We start from the raw sequence: 24443 nt of genomic DNA on the forward strand, positions 1-24443 counted from the left end.
CAGTCGAGTTTTTGTATGTTGCTGATTTTTAATATCCTTTATTACTACCGTGGGAAAATGCGTGTCCATTGAAACTAGACGCCAATTGAAACGTAGATTTTCCCTAATCTTGCGTTGTTGTGATTATGACGCAACAATGTGAAATCAAAGGCTTTGCGTACAAACTGTGAAATCTCTAAATACAGCGTGCTGCGAGCATTGCAAAACTGATTATGCTTATTGAAACTTGAAAAAGATTTTGAGAATTCATTAGTTAGGAAGACGACAAGGGCAATAATATCAACAAGTTGGGGGGTAGTTGACAGAAAAAAGGTTGAGAACCCCTGACCTAGAATCTTGGTTTGACAAGCGTCTTGCATACCAAATGCGAATAGGGCGAAGCGATTGATTGTCGTGCCATTTGAGAATTATTGTGGCAATTTTAAATCAATTTTATGTAGAATCGATTGGGCTTTAGTCAATGCAGTCTATGTTGCGTGTCAGACGGTAAGTATTTATATATGCAAACAAAATATATTCAACACATCAATAGCAGTCGTAAGAGCTAAGTGGATTGTAAGAACATCATAGTATTGAGTTTATATTGACTCCTTTCGTGCATTCAGAAATAAATCGTAAAAGTTAGATTTGTGTATGCGTATAAGCTCAAAATATGTGTTTACTTATGGCAAGACAGGATGCATCTTTCGTGCACAAAATGAGACAAAAAAGTTATCTGTTTCTACTTGGAGTTTTGTTGGTCTTCAGTCCTTATGTCGCTATGGTTGTTTTACAAAGCAGTATCAATGTTCAAGGAGGATTAGGTCTGTTCATCTATGTTTTCATTTTATAATTTTCTGTTTCTAGTTGCAATCAGTTACATTTGTGTATGGTTAATAGGTTTTTTTAAAATCTGTGCAATTTGGTAATGAGCGCTAGCGAGCCGACGGGTGTATTTGGCCAGACCGGAACCCAAGAAGTACAAAATTATAATAAATCTCCAGGGCACCAGAAAACGTGACATCCATAACACCCGTTTCTACACTCGCTGGTGACCAATCACTCAGTGGCAAACCTGCTCGATATACTTTTATGCAATCACTCGCTATATTATATACATCAACTGCGAATAGTCAACTAGGCAGTGAATGCCCGTGTACACGATCCCCCTGCGGTAAAAAACGAATTTCAGTTATCATCGCCCGTATACTTACTCATCTTTTGAAACATTCTAGATCAGGTCATGTATATATCGGTATATTTTAGTCGATGCCGATATCACAAAATCGCAGATATTGCCGATACCGATATACATCGTTCAGGATTGGTGTTCGTCTACCGATTTGTTCGAGTACCGAAACTTTTTTTTGCCATAAGAAACATCGATAATTATTTGAATGTATACATGTGTAATAAAGATCAAACATAATAAAAATAAAAATATAAAAAAAAATTTGTGACAGTTACTGTACGTCTGAGCAAATTTCTGTGGCTCTATTGAATTCGTTTTTTTTATGTGCGATGACGTCATCAAAAATTGTCCAATTTATGGTTCCGCTTTCGCGTTAGTCGTGAAGATTGCCGTTCCTTACACCCAGTGATGAGCTGGGAAAATCGTAACAACCGGAACGCAGCTAATTCGTGAAAATGTAATATATATTTACAACACGACGCGGACGCTACCACAAATTTTTGTCTGTCCTAAGATAGAGCCGAAGGACTACAATGAAATATAAAGAAATTATCTGGTATATGTCTGTTTAAAATTACAAGAATATTTATACCAATTCAATTCGAATGTGTTTATTAGAAAGGTATAGGATGAAATCTCACGGGGTCAAAGATCGGCGAAACATTCATTACACGTTATTGCTGTGCACTAAATATTTGTCTGCTGTAATGTAAAAAGAATTATGGCGTAAAAAAACGCAAGTTATAATAGGTAAGTTTACAAGATGTACTAGAACTAGACTTTCTATGACATAATTTTATTTCAACAACCGGAACGCAAATGCAATAAAATGTCTAACAACCGGAACGCCGTTCCGGTGCGTTCCGGCTACAGCTCATCACTGCTTACACCTACTGTATCAGATTGCATACATGTACCACTTCGTTTTGGCTTTCGCTCCCTAGTTGAATGGTCAAGAGGCAGCCGAGATGCGCGATTCGGATGACGTCATCTCACTCAGCGGCGCGCTCGGGTGTTCGTGCACCTAATTCCCGTTCGAGTACCGCAGCATTTTTTATCAGAATTTTTTGGCCGACTGCCGAATTTTTCGAGCATCGAGTCGTTCGACTACCGAGGTATCACTGTAAAAATATGATTTGTATTATGATGTCACAAATTTTAAATTATTAAATAAGATAGCTTCTCAACGAAATCCCGGGTATGTCACTGGTGATGAAGGAAGATGTAATCAAATAGTGGTTGCAAGCAGCGGCCCCAACCATCCTCTCGCACATATTTATCCACCTCTAGATGAGAACCTGCATCATACATATAAACAACATTGAAGTAAACATATAGCCTTAACTTTTCCCTTAAAATTGCTGCCATATGGAATGCCCTTCTCGTTCGATTACCAACTTTTTCTCTTCTGATCCCTTCTTTATCAACAGATACCCAGAAGACAAAACTGAAAGTTTATTTTTCAGGTTTGTATTCTCTGGGGTTAGCGTATGGAACATCCGTGTTGTTTACTTTGCTGGTCAATCCAGTCATTATTCGGAGGTAAGAGTGTTTTATGCAAATCGTTACATTTTGACATGACCCGTGTATATGTCAATTACCTCATAAAATGGTAAAATGATATGTTTTAATAGCTTCAAGTTTGATCAACTCTATTTTTTTGGATTCCGTCTCTAACATCTACTCTGAGCTAAGCAAAAAATCATGATGCTTTTATGCTATGCAATATATCTTGGGACTAAAGATATTTGATGATTATTTAATAAATATAAATGCAATTATACAACATTTTTTGCCTCCTGCACAATGAAAATAAATATATGAATCTGAAATCTATGTTTTAGATTTGGAAGTAAACGCGCATTATTGGCCGGTGAAGTCACATATATTATATACTTTCTGGCAAACTTCTTTCCAGGTGAGTTTATGCATTTATCAAATAATGCCCGTACGAGCTTGCATTTTAAATAGAATACCTCAATCTTGCAAGAGGCAGAATTGAGAAAGAAATTATTTCATTTTCAGTTTTCTTATTTTTCAGGCAGTTGTTACACTCCAAGCCCTTTCGAATGCTGAAAAATAAATTATGCTTGACAGTATGCTGTCCGTTTATTACAGTCTGTGACACAGCATTATTATCATTAAGTTTGTATTAATTTTCAGAATCTTATACGTTGTTACCAGCTGGGATAATTGTTGGTGCTGGAGAAGCACTTACGTGGACTGTATTTGTAATGTATTCTCTACAATTTGGACAACAAATAGCAAAGTTGTTATCAAAACAAGAACATCAATACGTCGAAAAATACAGTGGAAGATTCGTTGCAACTTTTCAGTTAAGTCAAGTACGTGGGTACATAAATATCTACGTTGACATTCCTGACGTATTTATAACAACCTAGTCTTGGAAATTTGGATTTAATCTAACTATAGGATATAATATATAGGCCTACTATACTACTGCAGAAAAAAGTGTTACAGCTTTATATATTCAGTATGTTACAGAGTTTACCGACTACTCGTGGCTTGTACGAATGTCAGTTTATTCCAACTAATTTCAGACATATCCAGTTACTTTCTGTTTTAGATTTTGGGGAATTTAATAAGTTATGCAATTCTATATGGAGGAAAAAATCATTCTGGCAACTATCTTCCGAATAATACAACGACAAACTCATCGGTGAAGATGGTTACTTCAGATTTCAGATACTGTGGCGCAAATGATTGTCAGAATGCTAATTTAACAAGAGAGGCACTTGATCAATATAAACCACAAGACCCTCATACCATGTACATTTTAATATCTGTCATGATATTTGTGTCAATATGTGGAATTGTAACACATTCCATGATTTTACCGTCGGGAGAATTATCAAACCTCACGATCACGAAAGTGAATCCTGAAGGCAAAGAAGAAAATGTCTTTATTGCTGAGGAAGATCATTTAAAGGATAAGGTATTAATTATTCTATCTAACTCAAAAAATAAACATAAGATTCTGTTCAATTTTTATTCATACCCAGTACCTACCTATATAGCAGATACCCAGAAACTATGGTCACCTATTTTGCAATGCGGGGAATATAATTGCAATATTGAGCCACAAGTTAGTAGTAGTGAATCTCTGTATGTACCGTTGCAGAATCGTGTGGAGTCTCCCAATGCAGAACAATTAGCAAAAAATGGATGCCAACTAGTTTTGAACACCTTGAAAACAACCTTCAGTCACGTCTGTAGCAAGTATCAACTTCTGATTACTCCGCTCACGATTTGTTACGGCTTCCACGTTAGTTTTATAATGGGTGAACTCACTCGAGCTTACACTTCTTGTATACTTGGAGTTGAACAGGTACGTCGATATTAATGAAACAATTATAATTTTCGTTTTCTGTACATTTTCTTTACGCTCTGGTATTGTTGATGACGGGCAATTTTAAACAGATTTGCTGACGTTTATCAACTCTGTTGCAGAATATTAGTCCATCGCAGTTAAAATAGGATTTATATATTTATACCTTGGGAGAGGAAAGTCGATGAGACGGCTTAATCACATGCCGAACCACGGCTTCTCGTCCGCTTACCAGTCGATGTCGGGTATGGGATTGGTTAGCCAGTTATTTATTTTAAAATGCATGGACTTGGTGGCGGAGAAAGCCGTAACCGACCAGCGTTATAGCGTGAACCACCCTACTGCAGCGAGGAATCCAACAATCCTGTCGCACATAATTAAATTCCACGGGATTCGAACCTGAGAACCAACGCAGGGTAATCCGGGGTATCATGGCAAGCGTATTCCTAACGCTTAGTGTAGGGGTGCACAACCTGCGACCGTCGAAGGTGAAATGTGCGCCCGTGCTCGTGTGTGTGTGTAACTGTTACGGAAAATCATAGCAGTACTTGTGTCCGTAATGGAAATAACATATCAGTATCATAAAAAAGAAACAGTTGTAAATATTTTTTCATATCTCTGAAGCGGGATATCGTCAAAAGGTTCTTTAACCCTAGGGCCTAGATAAAGTTAGATTTTTTTTACGGCGTTTATGTAAAAAAGTTACCATTGTTCGAAGCCTGATCGCGATGACGCCACTCTTTGAAAAAGTCATCTTTTTCGGCAAATAATGATTTTTTATGTTGCTCAAAATTTTTAATCCATGACCGATACGAGAATTTACTGTGAAATATCTGCGGACATTAAATGACGTGGTAAACCTGTCCGATCATCATAATCCGATAAAAAAGCTGAGTGCGACGCGGACGGTAATTCAAGAATGGTTAAGAAGGTACAACGTGGGCATAAATAAATATTTTAACATCGGTAATTGTGATATAGCTTCCAGCACAGCAATTTAAAATGTTAAACTTTGGCTATTCACGATATGCAAATTTTCTTTATCTGTCGCGGAATCCTAAAACAAAAGTTTAGTTATTGATATTATTTTATAACACCGTTTTCAGTTTTAGTATTTACTCTAGTATTTTCAGTCGAAAATTTTAGTTGCACATTCACTGTATTTTTTTTTTTATTGGCCCCGCAAAATAATTGTCAAAAGTACAAATTCTTCAATTATTTCTGGAAAGGCCTGCTGTCGATGATCACTTAGAAATTTTCGCTTTTGACTGATTAAACGTGCAGTTTTGCAAAAAATAAAAAATTTAATTCCCATGTCCAATACGGCGAAAGGATTAGTAAAAGTCGTGAGATAGGGAGAATCTGCAGGGAGATATTCATCCAATTCGTGCAAATTAATAAACGCTGACGAATAATATCAGCAATTATAACGCAATAAACAAAGTAAAAATTCGTTGCGCTGTCAACGACCTCTTTGGTCCCACAGTAATTTCCAGTGGAAGTAAGTGTCGACCCTCAGTGCTCTGACTTCCTTCCGACTGTATATGAACTCCGAATATCCCTCATTCATCAAAATGATTCGATTCGATAAAAATACTAACCACTAAAAAATTTTATTTCTTAGATTTGTTTAAATTTCACCATTTCGTGAACGTTTCAGACGCAAGACAATATTAATATATTAATAAATACCAATTCTATAAACAAAAACGTAATGCGGTCGTCTAAAGAGAAAAGGTTGTGTCCCCCTGGCGTAGAGCGATGCGCCACACCGCCAAGCATGCTATTCTTGAACGCTCGCGTATAGTGTTGTTGTGACCCATAGATCGTATAAACCACTAAAATATTGATTGCAGATTCCCCCACAAATTTTCATTTATTGGTAATAGTTGCTGTGTGACTTTTCAGAGTGTAGCGATTTTATATTTGTCTCAAAATATTTCATTTTGAGTCCGGGACAAATGATGGCACAAACGGATTCATTCACTTACGCTCATTGTGCTATGCCTTCTACAATATATGTATCAATGTCAAGCGGTAAAACTATATTCCCTCTAATTTCGATATGTTCATTATTATCTTATGGTTATTTGTGTTGCCTTGTGTGCTGTATTTGTCATGTTGCCCATGCTTCAAAACTATTTTAGGTTGGATTCACTGTTGCAATATTTGCGGCAGTCGACGGCACAGTCGCTTTAGCGTGCAAAAAAATTGTTCAACTTTTCGGAAGAAACCGAATTATATTGGTAGCACTGGTGCAGGATCTTGCTGTATATACTTTTTGTGTGTTCTGGAATCCTCAAATAAATACAACATGGGTCGTTTATTTGATATTTCTCATGTTCGGAGCCACCGACGGAATATGGAAGACAATGCTAATAGGTAGGCCTACTGCAAAAGCACTCATTTTTGTAACGACTTCACACCCTGGCCGAGCGTTATTTGCCGTACTGGACTCAATTTTCCTCAAATTTGATGTGTCAATGCGATTTAATCTTTGTTTGACATTATATACAGAATTTAGATCTCAAAGCGTTTAATTTATTTCCGCTCTATCGATTGATCGGCAATCATGAAATTATCCGATCCATGTTTTACTAATTTTAAACAGCGATTTTCCTGAAAATAATTATGTCATGCCCGGTCATGTGAATAAAAAATGTCATGTATGTCACTAAATAAAAATGTCACTAATTCCATCATTTCATTTTTAACATGAGTTATTTTTGCAGTAATTTATCAAGATTATTTTCCTAAATGCCAAGAAATTGCTTTTTCTGCTTGGAACATGTGGATCACAATTGGTATTACTCTACAATTTCTATTCAGCACTATGATATGTGTTTATACCAAGATATACATCAAAATATCTCTTTTCCTACTGGGAGTACTTCTGTACGGTATGAAAAACATTTATTTTTTAAATTATGACATATTAGGTCTGTTACACGAATGTATGAATGGTTTTGTTATTATGTTGTTCTTGTTCTCGTTGGTATTTTTCTTCGTATTGTTATGAAAAAATTGCTTTTCTCATTAACTATTGGACCAATCGCTTTGAAATTTTCAGTGATTAGAGTTTGTATTTTTCACTAGAAGGCTATTACTCATATTTTATTTATATCTTGTTTCTGCACGATGTTATGTGGAAAGAGGTATTTACATCCTTTGTAATTAAACAGCATAGCGTGTTTATTTTACTCATTAGCGAATTCATTCGCAGTAAAGTAGACAAAGGACAATGCGCCCGTCCTAATCAAGTGTTTGACACTCATCCGGTGTGATACAAGTTGAATCAGTTGCATAACTTATTCCTACATTTCCAGGGGTTGCGGAATACATAAGAAAAAAAGAGCGCGTCGCCGGAAAAATAAACAAAGCAACTGGACCGGTTGCCAGCGAAATGAGAGAAATATCGCCGTTAAATGAAAACCAATCGTCCATATAGTTCTGTGCTGATTTGTACTTCACTCTGGATTGTGATACCATGGCGATCGACATATTATATAAGATTTCAATGGGCCTAACATATATATGATTTTTTTATTCGATAACTCCATAGTTTAACATCATCGCTGATCCCACATACTATATATACACAAACTAATACAATTCTCAACATCAGATGTAGTCTCTTTTTTTCGTACTGTTCATTATTGTTTATCTAAACTTCCAACAACTGTAAAGGAAGGAAACGCAAGATGCCCATTATATATATCCCCAATGAGCCGGAGTCTCGGACTTGTCAAACTGCATCATGTTATTATTTGGCTTCCAAAGAAGACACAGGACACCTAAAACCACAGGACATTGTTGAATAACGGTCATATTTCAATTTCTATCACGTCGATCCGACACCAGAAAATTGTTTACCAACCAACATATTATTCTAACTTCGTTGTGTTTGATTTATAAAACCAATTCGGGTGAATATTGCATGGTTTTGGTGAACCTTTATGATTCACTTACGCCCATTATTGGCGTAAATCCCACTTTTGAATGAATCATCTGAAAACAAGATTAGTTTATCCCCAATTTGCATTATGTTTAAAGTTCTTTCAACTGTCATCAATTAGAATAGATATTTCACCGTCTTTGGCCCCAGAATTTTTTTTATTCTTTTTGAGAATGTTTTCTGAGAAAAGGAAAATTAAACTCTAAATTAAGATTACACAACAATGCTCGAAATTACGTATAAGTGAAAAACATACAGCCTATATGCCGCTCGTTAAATTTTTATGCTTTTTGAGAGTGCTTTCGCGAGTTGTCCTGTGAAATATGGTTCACAACTTTAAAATCGCCGTTTGAAACATATGATTCCTATCTAAAATTTGAAAACTTAACTGAAAACTACAAAATAAAACGCGCCAATGTTTACAATAATGCTTGAAAGTACGTAGCCTATGAGTGAAAAACATATATATATATGTGCCGCTGGTCAAATTTCAAATTTAACGTCTTGTCGTAAATAAACGATGGGTGTTATTGATTCTTGAACGTACTTCGAAAAGATTACTTTTGAAATATTTTATGAAGCAGTAATGTTGCTTGCTTGGGATGTATAATATACAATACAATTTTATTTCGATTTTTCGTCTACAACACAGAACGAACACAAAAACTATACACAGACAATTGCAACAGAAAGACCGGGAAAATGGGCAAAACCTAGAGAAAGGTTTATAGCAGGGTCGTCCAACCCGCGGAAGCATTTCGAGTGATCCGCGCTGTATTTTTCAAAATTGAATAAAAAAAATAGTGTCGCCTTGCGTCAGTAAAGTTCAGACGTTAGACCTAAATTATTCAAGTAAGCCAGAAATGGAAATTAACAGTTTTTTATTCTTATTATGTCAATGCTCTAAACATGGTCGGGTCTAAATAGTGCACATCATGAAGAATATTAAACGATCCATATCTTATTGATTTGTTACCGTATTGCCGTACGGGATACGGCCTATAGTAGCTAGTCCAATGGACCTTTCCCCGACCTTTGACCCCCGGAAAATTCTTCCTATACTTTACCATTGCAAAATTTTCAGTGCTATTTTAGGAGTGCTTTTGCGAGTTGGCGCCTGTAAAATGGGGTATGTGTTTCAAACCATCATTATGATTCATTGCACACAACAATCGGTTTTTTCAAAGTACCGATAAAGAATTTCAGGCTAGTCTATCACAGCTATTTCTACACTAATTTTTATTACTGCAATTAAATTGAAACTCCTAGGAAGACAGAGTGATTATTGAATTATCTGATTTTTATTTAAGTTTCCGAAACACAACTGAAAACTAACGAATAGAGTTCAAAAACGCGAAAACGAGGTAATGTTTACAACCACGCTTGAAAATCTGTCTGAGTGAGAAAAGTGTCTGAGCGGATGCAAAAGGGGGCATTGTTACGTCACTTTTTTCATCTTTCTGATTGGCCAATGTCACGAAGTAAACAAGGAAGTCGATGCTCGGGGAAAGGTCCATAGTTCAGTCAGTCAGTAGGTATACACACCCTACAGTCCTATCTCAATACGGTACCTTAACATAGCCTATGTAGTTCCTACATTTTTCAATTGAGTAAATATTGTGCTATCAATCTGTATGTTATCGGTAATTATTTCGAATGCGACCAAAGTATTTTCACTCAGCATTACGATACCGGTACTACCACTACTACTTACCTTCCGACCAAAGTTATCCTCTGTGACGTAGGTCGCCTCCATGGTAACCACTTGTAACTGTAGACAAGGAACTCTCATGTGGTGCATTATTTTGCAATCATATTTGTGCTGTATATTGGATGATAAATGTACTAACTTATTGGACACGTTTAGTGGCCATAACGATCGTTTCAATATTATGTTGTTGTTGTTCTTTGACACGTTTTTAAAAAATCGCTTTTCTCTTCGAATACTGGACCAATTGCTTTAAAATTTTCAGTGATTAAAGATTAATTTCTTCGCTAGAAGGCTATTACTTTCATTTATTTCAAAATTTTGCATGAATTCTATGAAATTTGATATTTCGTCCAAAATTTTGCTGTATTATTTTTTATCCACGGGAACACGGATTTTAGTCAGTGTCATGACTGGCTGTACGTTTTGATTCTGCAAAATTCTTGCTACTGGAAATTCAGAACTTTTTTGAGGGTACCGGTAGCGTCAAAGGTACCGGTAAAGACTGATTCGCTCTGGTCTAACGTGTCCATATATTTGTGCGTAGCTCTCTTGTATTTATGTAAAGTGTGAATATTACTTGTTCGGCACGAAATGCATTCATTGCGAAGTGCTTATAATACATAACAATTAAAAAATAAAAATTATTTTTCGAGTGATGTAGTGTACAAAGAGGTAATACCAACCCCGTGTAACTCCGGAAATTTCCCCCGATGTTGAATTCGCCGACACGCTTGACTTGGTGCTGACAGATTATTATTGCTTCGAAAATCATCGTGCGACTTCCTGCGTTTTTCTGTGTTCTGACGGCGCTGTCTCGCGTCAAGATTCAGACCGGTTCAGACCTCGAAAGCACATTGACAGTAAGATTTTAAATGCACTTTAAAGCTCCCATGAGTAGATGTAGTCTGTAGAAAGCCGCTTTGTGCTACGATTGTTCAGCATAAAGAAGAGTAAGTTGTAAATGTTTTTATAGGTACCCAATACACTAATGATTTGTCAAGGAATGTAAATTTTGATAAGAGATATGTGTATTTTCGGATCATAAAAAAGTTGCAGTGTGAGGATTTATGCTGTGTGATCAAAGCAGTAAGCAAGAATATAAATTGACTGATGGGTGATTGAAATTGTGACGTCTGTATGAAAAACATAAATTAAACACACATATTTTAACTTCAATTAATTAGTGTTTGATGATGGAGTTCTACTGATCTTGATAATTTTTTCCCAGACTCATTCTGTCATTGTATACAAAGTCACCAGCTGCATATTACAACATAAGAGGTGTTTTACGTTTGCCATTATAATCCATTTTGCTTGATTTCAGGCTGGTACTAATAACTTTTTTCACATAAATTGAATACCTATTATTGCTATTATCTAAACATGGCTTCAACATATATATATATTTATAATTTTAGATGTGCCAAAAAGTTTTGAATTATTTGGCGAGTGTTTTTAAATTATTGATTTGTGATCAATAGCAATAACTTTTTTGCTACTGCAAAATCCACCACATTTATTGAATGCATTAATATTTCTCCTGGAACCGTTACATTTTATTAATTCCAATTTGTTTTGTGGGGTATTCACATTTTTGTTTCAAATAATACTTTGTCAAAGTAGCTGTTATACTTATATATAAACACATACATGCTTAGATGGTAGACAAGGTTCAATCGTTGTGGAAAATTTATTTTCAAAATATCGTAACTAAAATATAAATTTTTGCAGACGTCTCGAAACTCACTTTTGAAGAATGATTTGCTATCACCAGATGGAGTTTTGGCCCATCTGGGGTTTTGAACACATCTAGAGGGAATTTATGAAGATATGTCTAAAAAAACGTTTGAAACAGCCATGTAAACTAACAGATCAACATGTTTAACTCAATAGTTTGATAAAAATGTCTGTTAAATATTAAGCACAGGTATAGCACAAAGAATTGTTTTGGGTATTAATTCATTTGTATTTTCCTATTAGATCTATCTCCTATTGAGCATTTAAATACTTGGATCATGATTGATATTTCTAAAATTATTCAGGTCTTTAATAACAGATGAACCGGGGAAATTTTTCTTTGTAGGTTCTTCCTGCATCTGTTGCTAGGATTTCGGAGATGTCTGAATTTGAAGCAAAGCCAAGTTTTGCAAACTGCAAAATACCTTTTTTGACATATGCAACAGCACTACTGATGTGGCTTCCCTCAAAAACGGAAATCTACTACTACTCTCTGAAACATCTGGTGACAAAAGACTGCAGTAGGTCAGCTAAAATTTCATAAATTATTTTACACACTGGAAGTCTACAACAGGTGATTAGCTCAAGGATTTTTTAACAAAATAAATGCTTTACAGCTACATGCAACACATTCTGTAGTTCATTTCATTGCTTCTCTAGCGTATGAATGGCTCCAAATACTGGTACCTTCAACATGTGATATACCATATAGACCAAACATCTGTCAGACCCCCCTTTAAGTGTAAGATAAAAGTCTTCTATATTGTTTTACTATATCATACATATAAATTTTTCGTGGCTTGAAACACTTTTTAGAGTTAGACTATCGGGACTATTATAAACTAACATTTGCGATCAGACCTGCTAGGTGTTTCGGTCTAACTTGTCAATTAAAGATTTCAGACCCCCCCCCCCCTCTTCAAAATTTTCAGCTACGCCCGTAGGGCCTCACCCTAAATATTGAATGAATCGCCAAAAGATTTTCAGTTTGAAAGATGCATATTTTGCAGGTCGCGGGGCTGGGAATCCATCGATGCTGCAGTTGATTGAAAAGCAGCAAAGAAAAATGTAGCAATGTCCACGTGATAGAACCTAAATTGCCTTTTTACTCCAGCTAAGAACCCCTCCCAAAGCCTTAAAAAACATCAATACCACTATTAATATAACTCGATATTCAGTTTTTATTCACATTAGTAATTAAAATAATAATTTGTATTTCTATGGATTATTGAGAAAAAAACTTGGGTACTCCAGAAATACGTGTACCAAGATGACGGACAACGGAATATAGTATGTGTACCAGGTTAGGCCAGTATGGTGGCCCATCGTTGTCACGCGTAAAATTGAAAATAAAAATAAAAAATAAAATAAAAAACCAAAAATAAAAAAATTGTTGTGAAAAAACATAAAAATAATTAAAAAAAAAAAATTTAAAAAAAAATTAAAATTAAAAAAAAATAGATAAATAAAAACGAAAAAAAAAACAAAAAAAAAAATTGAAAAAAAAAAAAAATTGAAAAAAAAAATTGAATAAAAAGAAAATAAAAAGGTTGACAACGATGGTCCGCCTCGTGGCCCATCGTTGTCACGCGTTTTTATTTTTAGAAAATTTGCTTCTGCTTGGGACCAACGTTGTCAGGCATAATCCTACGCGCACAAATGTGTTCCCTGGGTTTCAAACTCACTACTGATTTTCTTGAGCAATATTCAATATGAAAATGTTCTATAAATTCTCCATGCTACAAGTTCAACAAGAAGTAATATATTTATAATAATGATAAGAGAATATAGAATTGAATACGAAAATTCGGAAAATTTGTTTTTACGTGTATAAGGTAATTTAATTGGAGAATGCTGCTTAACTACTCAGTTGACTGGACACTCGCGATGCCGGTACCGTCTTACCAAATACCGGTAGTCGGTTATAGTCGCTTTGCGTCTAACCGTACCGGTAGCCATACAATCACTCATGAAAGAATGGGAGATACGGATAGTCTCGTAGAATATAGACTACTGAAACACTCTCTGCGCCTGCCCCATACCGTACAGCCGTAACGTACCGATCCAGACAAATGATAAGTCGCCCGTGCTCAACCATTTATTTCAATCCATACTTCGATCCTAGTAGAATATAGTGAGTCGAGGTATGGATTGAAATAAATGGTTGAGCACGGGCGATTTATCATTTGTCTGGATCGGTACGTTACGGCTGTACGGTATGGGGCAGGCGCAGAGAGTGTTTCAGTAGACTATATTCTACGAGACTATCCGTATCTCCCATTCTTTCACGATAATTGCATGGGTACCGGTACGGTCAGACGGAACCGTACCGGCATCGCACGAGTGTCTGAGCAGTTAAGCAGCATTTTCCAATTAAATTACCTTCTACACGTAAAAAAAATTTTCGTATCCAATTCTATATTCTCTTATCATTATTATAAATATATTGCTTGTTGTTGAACTTGTAGCATGGAGAATTTATAGAACATTTTCATGTTGAATTTATTGGATATTGCTCATGAAAATCAGTAGTGAGTTAGAAACCCAGGAAATACATTTGTGCGTGTAGGATTAAGCCTGACAACGTTGGTCCCAAGCAGCATCAAATTTTCCAAAAATAAAAACGCGTGACAACGATGGGCCACGAGGCGGACCATCGTTGTCAACCTTTTTATTTTCTTTTTATCCAATTTTTTTTTCAATTTTTTTTTTTTTTTTAATTTTTTTTTTTTAATTTTAATTTTTTTTTAATTTTTTTGTTTTGTTTTATTTTTCAATTTTTTTTTTTAATTTCAATTTTTTTTTTTTTATTTTTTTTTTTTTTTAAATATTTTTATGTTTTTTCACAACTATTTTTTTATTTTCGCCTTTTCATTTTATTTTTTTCATTTTTTTTTAAATTTTACACGTGACAACGATGGGCCACCATAGGCCAAACTTTTAGGTACAAATACTACAAAACTCACTTGGTTAGGCCCTGAACTCGTAATAGAACTAAAATAAGGAAAAAGGAATAAAATTTTGGCCTAACCCTAACGTGATACACATACTACGTTCCAGTGTCCTCGTTTCTTGGTACGCATACTTCAGGAGTACGGAAACTTGACTGTAAGCACATACATCTTAATCGTCGTTCTAGCTGCTGTGTTTCTTCAATTGTTTTCGTATTTCATGAGTCCTATTGTCCATCTTGTTGTTATTATTTTGGCTGCAGTACTTTGCGTATACATTTGCTCAAATTTTTTGAATACTTCCTCAAGTAGTGTTGTGGTTTGAAAGGTATTCGCTCATGAATGATTTGAAAATATTTTTCTTTTATATCAAGTGTCGGATGTTCAATAATGTGATGACGGAAATAAATTTCAGCTGCTTGCATGTGTTAAGATAGCTTTTGTATAATCATTGACTCTTAAAAAAGTTATTTATAGATTGGTTTGATTAATTTCTTGAGCAGAGCCCTGTGTTTCTGGGTTGCATTATTAACAGAAATTGCTGCTCTACCTATGCATTCCAGATTGTTGTCACATTCACAGAAGCTGCAGTGCGCAAATCACTGGTTCTTCGTTTCGTTTGACGCCGTTGAATTCTTTCTCATAATCATCACGGCAAATTTTTTACGTTTACTCATTTTATCTCTTATGAAGTTCCAAATCTAAACTAAATTTAAAGTTTTATTTACTGGTATATTCATTTATGAGGTTAAAAATCAGGACGTCAAAATAAAGATGTTTCTTAGAAATAAGGACAAATATTTCCTAAAACAAAAACCTTCAAAATAAGGACAAATTCTAAAAATAAGGACGTTGTGGCAGCCCTGATTATAGGTCAAGTGGAGAAAAAACTACTGTGTAAGCTACAAAACTTGAGATGGAGTGAGACCAAAATGCTGTGCTACTAAGCGTTTTTTTTATATATATTGTGCAAAGTATTCATTTTCATCACCACTTTACCTACATCTGACTGACATTTTTTGCAATGCATCGCATTTTTGATGCCTTGCTTTCTTTGGACAAGGAAGTTGTCACATCATCCTGGTCATTTGCAAGACGGACTGTGTCTTCATTTTCACAATTATTTGTTCATTTTTATCAAATTTCTTCGTCCCTCAGCAAATATTTCGATCAGTCATCAATGAACAGGGCTAGTTTTCGAGCTGTGATGCAGGAGCGTCGTCGTCGTTAAGCATCTTGTCTGAACAAAACCAACCGTAACGCCCGCCACTTGGAGGTGCAACATCACCTTTGTTTGTTTATTATACGGCGAGCGGAGTTGGACATTTAGTAGTAGTAAATATTTACGGTAATACAAACGATTTACACACTCAGTCTTTTACTACCTTCTATGACGTTATCGCAAAACAATCGAAGCCATTCTCAGATTGAGAATTCGTTAAGGAATGTATATTATGTAGGCCTAGGGTCACCATATTTTTTCGACTTCAAAGCGGGACGCCACCAAAGACACGACCCCTTAGCTGTGATCCTGTAACTTTACAGTTTCCGATTTGACTACATAGGCCTGCATTTAGAGCCATCCCGGCTCTCTTCATTGACCATATTGTCATCGAGAGTTCATGCGCATACTCTCTGTCCAAATATCGGGTTCAGTTCGAAAAATAGAAAGGAACAGACGCTAATGATACAAATTATCCAAATTCAAATTTTTTGCATGTACAGCAAAAGGAATAAAGAAACAGTCTGTCGTTTTCAAGCATTGAGAATTTATTTATTCGCCCAAGCATGCTTTTCTGTAGATAACACCTTCAAAAAGACGTTGTTCAATGTTACATTCACGTGAACGTCCGAACAGGACCAATTAGATTTGCATTTACATGTGATACGTTCGCTAACAATGTTAGCGGGAAACAACGAAACAAACAAAACATTCACACCTTCAGTAATTATAGTAGGCTAGCGTTGCGTTACACAGCAACAACAGTAACGAGAACATGTTCGTGTATTATTTCGGCACAGGCACCGTCACACGACTTCTAATTGTTTTCACCACTTTTGCTCATCAAAATTTATTTACAATTTTACAAGTAAGCTTTGCCCGTGAATTATACTCTCGGGTGTTCATGTACATGCTGTTTATTAATGTTTTCAGTAAAATTACAATGATGTGTTTTCCACTTGTGTGAGGTAAATGTGTGGGTAAATGGGCACAAACGCTTACAGCGTTCGCTATAAATCTTCCTCTAGGTTTTGCCCATTTCACCGATCTTTTCGTCACCATTGTCTGTGTTTTTATTTTGTGTTCTGTGTTATCAGGTTGTAGACGAAAGATCAAAATAAAATTGCCCTTTTCCCCGATCTTTTCGTCGCCATTGTCTGTTTGTTTTAATTTTGTGTTCTGTGTTATCAGGCTGTAGACGAAAGATCAAAATAAAATTGTATTGTTGTATTGTATTATGCTGGATGTCTGAACGCCAAAGCGGAACTTTTGGCTGACTTGTCGGGACGGCGGGACAAGACGCTAGAAAGCGGGACTGTCCCGCCTAAAGCGGGACGTATGGTAAGCCTATGCAGGCCTATTGTTCGGGTTGTCAATGATTTACGTCCGGAAATAAATGAAGTGTTTGCAAAAATAGCCTGTCAAAACAGACCATACCTCTTCATGTCGAAGAGCTTGAGAATTGTATAGCGGAAACTTTAATTGCAAAGGCGGGAAATTTTTCATCGCATTACTTGGCGCTTGACGAAAGCACTGACATCAAGGTTACTGCTCAGTTGGCGAATTTGGTGTGCGGGTATCATTTGTTTTTTTATCAACCTATAGTCAGTGTAGCAAAACTAGAACATAATGCTATGTTAAGAGGCCCGCGCAATTATTAGTAAACTACGTGTGGCCCTTCGGCCAAGAAGGTTGAACAACCCTGGTTTATAGCGAACGCTGTAACCAGACCGAATTCACCCACACTCACACAAGTGAAAGAAACACATCACGACAATTTAACTAAAAATCATATACAGCATATTAAAACTCGAGAAAGTAATATTCACGGGCTAAGCTTACTTTTACAGTTTTATATATATATATACTGGTGAGTAATAGTGGTGAAGATTGCGAAATAAGTAGAATGAGGGTTATGTGTCGGTACATGTGCCGAAATGCGAATCCTAATAATGACATCTAAGACTAAGTGATTAACATTAGCTGCTGTTTCTCCTATTCTTAGTAAACAAACAAAGCTTAAAAAGTAAACCAACAAATGTAAAAACTCGAAAACTAGTTTCGGGCGTTGTTCTTTGTTTAAAAAAATGGTTCGAATTTAGAAAGTTTTCATATAAAAATTTATAATCTTGAGCATTTTCCAATGATGGTCATCCATGAAATTAGCTTTTTTTAACCAGTTCCACAAACCAAAATCTCCAGAATGCAGACAGGTCGGCTGATATCCTTAGTAATCTAACATCTCTTTTCGTCGAACGCTTGAGAATCCAGTTGTGAAAATTTTGTCTGATCTTCAGTTCAGATAACTTTTGTTTCTTTATGATTATCACGAACTTTTTCTAAAGATATCACATTCCCAGATAAGTAGATAACAGCCCTTCCCATTCTTTTTTCCATCAAGTACATTGAATCAGATCTTTTCCTGTGTCCATTCCATATACCACGTTTCAATTATAAATATTATTGCCGGTACCACGTAGATTTGCCATCAAAATTCTAGCTCAGAAAGCATAATAGCACATGAAAGCAAGAAGTTAAGTCTATGAAATTGAACTTTTTAGAAGCGGAGATTATTAATGTGAATCGTTATCGCAGACCAACGGTTACTCAAATGTGAAATGCATTTTCCTTGAAACGCTTACATCAGTGATTTTCAACCAGCGTTACGCGAAATCCTAGGGTTCCGCCACTACAATCCAGGGGTCTATATGATTATGGTACTATATATTATCCAAATATAATCAAGTACACTGGAGAGGCCGTGGTTCGCCATATGGATAAGCCGTCTTATCGGCTTTCCTTTCCCCCGGGATAAATATGTAAATCCTATCCTTTCATCCTATCGGTACCTTATACACGAGGCGAACGAAATTTTCTTTATATTTTGTTACCGAGTGCATTATTACCAGACTCCTTCCACCAGGGCGGCTTGAATGGAACAACAATAAATAACACAGCAAAATCTCTATCTTTGCGAGTGCGTAATGCGTGTGTAGCCGTTTCGCGGTGGCTTCTCTTCTTACTTGATTTATAATAATTCGAGCTGCGCGAAATCAATGGTCGACAGAAAAGCAAGTTCACAAACAAGGTATTACTGTAGTTCGTATTCTAGATTGGTACCGGTACGGTAGGCTATGGTTTATCGTGCTAAGAGTTAGGAATACCTTACTCGCTGACTCTCGTCATTTTAAACCTCTGCCTAACATGTTATGTTGTTTGTTAAAACTGATGTGGCCAGTTTATCTACTGCCAAACCGATTTTTGTTTTTAAGTCTCTATTTTCATTATAAACTACCGTGTTTAATTTGATGGTCAAATCTTCTGATCTTTAAGTAAATTGTACCGGTACTTTACAAATTCGTTCACTGACATTCTAATGCTATCATGTAGTCTAAAAACTATCTCAAAATCTTACCTCTTTTGGTCCTCATTACAGTAGTTTAACTAACTATGTAACTATTACTGTTTCAAAATTTATTTTCAATTCATTTTAGAAAAAGGCTGGCGAAGGCATTGCAAGATGATTTTTGGGATTGTAGCGTCTGTACCTACAAAAACTCTCCCGAAGCATTTAAATGCTCTGTGTGTGATGTGCGGAAGGGTATTTATATACATGCTGACATGCATTTCATTTAATTGATGACTTTTAAGATATTTTTTAATCAAAATCTTGCTCTGAGTAGTTCTACATGGAATGTATCAGAGCTTATGTCAATGTAAATTATCTTGGGCTAAATACAACATGACATTTGCAGGAACATCAACAAGAAAACCAAGATTGAATCAGCAAATAGTTGCTCAGCAAGAGGCAACAAGATTAGTTACTATAACCCAAGTAAGATATAAAATTGCTTGCCAAATGTTAAATTAAATAGTTTTAATCATTTTTTATGGGACCTAAGACAGACATTGCCAAAACTGAAATTTAATATGAGGTATATTATAAAATATGTCACATGTGAGATAGAGTAACTGTTTCTATATCTCTCTCTTGCCTTTTTTAGAATGTCCCCAAATAACAAAGTCATTTTATTTTTTATTATTCATATTTTATCAATATATCGTGACATATTGACGCCTGTTTTACTTTACCCATTCAATGCCACTTTTGGTGTGTCCAAAATACCTAGTTTCAAAGGAAACTTTCAAATTCTTATTCCTGAAATGAAGAATTTCCAATATCAAACAACAAATTCCAAATATCCAATTTATTTTAGTCATGCCGCGAAATGCGACTTTACTTAGCTTATTGTAAGGTTCCCCTTTGTCATCAAAAATTCTGTGCTAAAAGATGTACCCAAGAACCTCTGATGTTCTTTTCCTCTTAGATCTTTCTCTGGCAATGTTGAATCGATCATAACCTCTTTCTGACATCTCTATGGGCGGTATAATCTCACCTACAGGTCCTTTTAATAAATCATCAATTGCCACTTGGAACTCTCTTATTCCTAGTCTTTCCACTTGGCGCTTGCCTCCTTGTTATAGCTAACCTGCAGAAAAACAAATATCCTAATTCTGTACCATACTAAAGCTTAAATATTAAATGTACGGTAATTAGAATTTACCAAGTACTTTATCTCAGGTGCCTCAAGCTACTCTTGTCCATCCTGCTAAAAAATTGAAAGAAGAGTCTGACAAGTCTCCAGAGCCATCAGAATATAAGAAACGAAAGAGAAAGAAAAAAGCAAGGTTTGTATTCATTTATCATCAAGGCAAGAAATTGGCGTATTGTTAATCTCTTTCAATAATGAATATTTGAAATGTTTTTTTGTCTGATTAAATTGCATTTTTACAGATGCCATATAAAAGGAATAGACAGAAGCTCTGCGGATACTTATACCATCACAGTAAGAGACAGTAGCATCACTTTTACAGAATTCAAACCGAAAAAATAAACACAGTATAGAATGAAAACATGAGTGAATTGACACTTGGTTCCATTCTCTGATTTTAGATATCATTTCATTTTATTTCGTTTTGACAAAAATTAAATACTTCTGGTGTCAAAGTGTTAAAACCTATGGCATATGATTAGGAGCCTGGCATGGAAATAAATTGCTCCAAAAATAATGTTTCAGAATAACTTTCCTGATCATCGCTTTGGGTGCCACATTTTAGCATATTTTTTCTCTTGGACCGAATGCTTCCTACAATTCTTTTTGCATGTTGAGATATTTCATATTTATATCTCATTGCTGTTGTGATCATTGCTTAATGTCAATGGTGAATGGAATGGTTTGTATATTCATAGACCGGACAAGCATTAGTGCAACGAACACTTCATTCCATATGTAAACAAGCCTCCAATTAAATTTGATTGTTAGAATGTCAGTGGTGTCATTGGCCTACTGACTGCGTTTTTTTCTTTAATTTTACTTTAAACTTTGTAAGTGGTACTGTCTGTCTGCTTGTTTAAATATCAAGCCTAAGGGATTAGCCATATAACATTTTATTTTGAAGGCAATTTAACATTTTGTATATATTTGTGTTACATCCAAGAGGGCTTAAATATTTGCTAAGGACAGACAGTATGAGCCTGACTTCTGTTTGGATTTTTAACTATCTGTTATATCATGTTACTAATTTTCTTAATAAAACAGTAGCTTTTCATATGCAAATTGGTTTTGTGAGGATTATCAAGTTTTCAGCTATGAGAAATGGTGGCATATGTATGAACAATAAGCCACATGGGTGGAGTAACAGAAATCTGCCGTTGGAATAGCTTTCAGAGTCATAGCCTAAAAACGCTACTCTCAGCATACATTAAAAATTATTTGTCATACTTATTTATTTACACAACACAGATGTCGAAAATCTAGAAGGCAGATTTATATGAAGTATTTTAAAATTCTCTCATCCAGATTCAGCCACCAGTTGGGCGTCTCATTATACCATGTGCTCACTACCACCTATATCGACCGTAGCACGCATGTGTCTATTTTGGGGATTGAAAGTAGGTTACGTTGCGATTCAAGTGCAGTTTTAAGTATTCTGTGGCGTCTGCAGCTGCCGCAAAACCATGGCGGTATTTCCATACCATGGCCGCTACGACCAAACCTGTGGCGACTGACTTTTTAGCTGCCACAAACTAATGACGAGCTGCCGTTACCGCGGCAGCAAATTGAAACCAATGGCAGGTAAAATTTTGCTGCCGTAACCGCGGCAGATGGGCCGTAAAGACAGGGTTGTCCCTTATGGTGACAAATGTTGGGTAAGTTGGAACGTTTTTCTTGTGGATACAGTTTTGATGGAGTTAGGGTTTAAGTAGATATAATTCCACAAAATCAATTAAAATATGGTACATTAATTTGTGAATATACTGATTACTGAATAGCGCTATAAAACCATGGCAAGAGCTGCCGCGATTCGTTCGTGGCAGGAGCTGCGATGAAGTGGTAGGAACTGCGCCTCTTGCGATTGGTGCAGATTACCATTGGCACACGTTGTAAAAGTGGTGCAGATCGTACTAAGCGTTAGGAAAACGCTCGACATCACAATCTCTCATGACGCTGCGTAGTTTCGCGGGTTCGAATCCCATGCGGGGTTGATTATGTGCTAAAGGATTGCTGGACTCCTCACCTCCGAAGGGTGGTATGTAACCGCTGGTCGGTTACGACTTAAGTATAAGTATAAGTTTATTTCGACTCCATAATCAGCAAAACAATAAAATGAATGCTAAAAATAAATAAATAAAAACTGATTATGAAATCAGGAGAGCGAACAAAACCTTAAATAAGGTTTAAAACGTACAGAATGTATATAAGATGGAAGGTTTTGCCAAGAAGATGTGGTACGTGTTCACTCACCTAAAATAATTGAAATATTTCACACACGCACCCACACACACAACCATATAAAAGTTATTAAGTAAAGGGAACATGAAAAATTACATACTGGTAGTTAATAAAAAATAAATAAGTAAAAATTACTTGCCACACCATATTAATAAATTTATCATGATTGCGACTGCCAAATTGATCAATTTTATAAATGGGAGTGAACAGTAAAGATAAACTTTTATAAAAAAATATATTGTCAAGCTGATTATAGATGGAGTCAAATGCCAAAATGCCCAACCAAAGTTGCCAGAATTGGGTGCATGAAGAGGTGGGCTAGACCACTTCATTGCCCAAACTAGAGCCTATTATTGCCAAATTGTAGTCCAGATTGCAATAAGTATTTAAATCTATCAGTAACTTTATAAGTATGAGTAATTATAATTAATTAAGGTAGAAAGACAGGGTATAGGAATATGTTGGTTGCTAAGGTTATAAGGTTTTTTTTTCATTCTTAGATATTGACTTCTGCAAGGATAAAGGAATTAGGAATAAAGGAATTAGTATTGTTATTTCACAGGATCATTCCTTCATTTAATTATTGTGGCGTAATAGATTCAAGTTTATCGTGGATGAGACATCAGCCTGCGAATTTTGTTGTTGTAGACACCATTTATATTCAATAAACTAGCCATTGTATTGATCATCACAGAACGACCTGAAAAACAGAAAACAAATCTGCGAGTAGGATATTCAAGGGTTACATATTTGGAAACAGCACTACCCTACACTTTTGTTTAGAATTAATTATTATTTCGAGTAGATATTGATTATTAGTTATCTATCTATAAAACGCTAGTTCAAAGACCAGAGTTGAAATATGGTTGGGACACAGGGTGAATTCCTTGCAAACCATGCAGAAACTCTCAAACCACACTGACCATTCGTATGTTGGCCTTCACATCAACTTCACAGCAGAACCTCAACCTAGGATAAAATTTTGTATACACACAAAACAAATCATAGAATACCACAACAAATTAAAATAAAGGGGAGAATCCAATATATTTCCACTGGTCGCCTAATTACAATAATAGGTACAGGAGCTAAACTATACGGTCTACAACCCTCATAAGGTATCACACCACCCATATAGAAACAAAGACCATGCATGTGTAATGTCAAAAATCCAACGTTAAGCAAAAAGGGAACATGCGCATGCAGATGTCAGAGTGTAAACAGCCATTTGAAAAATAAATAAATAAAATAATTTGCTGTGCATGCTACAGAACCCGACACACCAACAATAGATGTAGAACAGGTGGAGAGAGATTAACTGCCGGCTCAACAACAATCAGCAGCTGCAGGAGCAATAGCAATATTGTAGCTGTTTAATATTTTCATGAAAATAAGTATGTGCAAGTGAAGAGTGTCCCAACTTTCTATCATGGTCATTCATGAAGGTTCAATATTTTTTGTGTCCGAGCTATCAAAACGTTGTAGCTAATTTCATACGAAAGAGTATATATATCAGTGTGGTTATGGGAAAATAACTTTTAATATTTGGATAC

The 24443-nt window shown here is 35.7% G+C and overlaps 2 protein-coding genes and 1 long non-coding RNA gene across 4 annotated transcripts; all 3 read left to right on the forward strand.

Moving 5' to 3' along the window:
* The first annotated feature begins 352 nt into the window (after positions 1 to 352).
* LOC120326433 (protein unc-93 homolog A-like) lies at positions 353 to 10245 on the forward strand. 2 transcript variants are annotated; one of them, XM_039392724.2, is made up of 10 exons: positions 353 to 486; positions 677 to 803; positions 2638 to 2713; positions 3016 to 3089; positions 3335 to 3516; positions 3759 to 4127; positions 4314 to 4520; positions 6668 to 6902; positions 7253 to 7420; positions 7847 to 10245. In XM_039392724.2, the coding sequence occupies exons 2-10, from the start codon at positions 698 to 700 to the stop codon at positions 7966 to 7968; spliced, it is 1539 nt and encodes a 512-aa protein (XP_039248658.2). In that variant the 5' UTR covers positions 353 to 486; positions 677 to 697; the 3' UTR covers positions 7969 to 10245. The 2 variants fall into 2 exon arrangements, with proteins under 2 accessions (XP_039248658.2, XP_077968373.1); XM_078112247.1 differs by lacking the exon at positions 353 to 486 and having other exon boundaries at positions 586 to 803.
* Positions 10246 to 10989: 744 nt separating this feature from the next.
* On the forward strand, positions 10990 to 13410 carry LOC144422179 (uncharacterized). The gene is made up of 3 exons (XR_013475177.1): positions 10990 to 11136; positions 11918 to 12448; positions 12934 to 13410. It is a non-coding gene; the product is annotated as an uncharacterized LOC144422179 (long non-coding RNA).
* Positions 13411 to 19023: 5613 nt separating this feature from the next.
* On the forward strand, positions 19024 to 21714 carry LOC120326081 (YY1-associated factor 2-like). Its single transcript, XM_039392308.2, has 5 exons — positions 19024 to 19184; positions 19591 to 19697; positions 19852 to 19931; positions 20679 to 20785; positions 20892 to 21714. Exons 1-5 carry the CDS (start codon positions 19153 to 19155, stop codon positions 20989 to 20991), a joined length of 426 nt encoding a protein of 141 aa, XP_039248242.1. The 5' UTR covers positions 19024 to 19152; the 3' UTR covers positions 20992 to 21714.
* Positions 21715 to 24443: the final 2729 nt, after the last annotated feature.

The sequence above is a fragment of the Styela clava genome, chromosome 4 (genome assembly GCF_964204865.1).
Source record: "Styela clava chromosome 4, kaStyClav1.hap1.2, whole genome shotgun sequence".
Lineage (NCBI taxonomy): Eukaryota > Metazoa > Chordata > Ascidiacea > Stolidobranchia > Styelidae > Styela > Styela clava.

Bases quoted from the DNA above. Each gene is read 5' to 3' on its own strand.
- LOC120326081 (XM_039392308.2), top strand. From the start codon at position 19,153: ATGGTCGACAGAAAAGCAAGTTCACAAACAAG. The intron at 19,185-19,590 runs GTATTACTGTAG...AATTCATTTTAG, and splicing joins AAAGCAAGTTCACAAACAAG to AAAAAGGCTGGCGAAGGCAT. The intron at 19,932-20,678 runs GTAAGATATAAA...ACTTTATCTCAG, and splicing joins GATTAGTTACTATAACCCAA to GTGCCTCAAGCTACTCTTGT.
- LOC120326433 (XM_078112247.1), top strand. From the start codon at position 653: ATGTGTTTACTTATGGCAAGACAGGATGCATCTTTCGTGCACAAAATG. The intron at 4,128-4,313 runs GTATTAATTATT...GTACCGTTGCAG, and splicing joins AAGATCATTTAAAGGATAAG to AATCGTGTGGAGTCTCCCAA. The intron at 7,421-7,846 runs GTATGAAAAACA...CTACATTTCCAG, and splicing joins ACTGGGAGTACTTCTGTACG to GGGTTGCGGAATACATAAGA.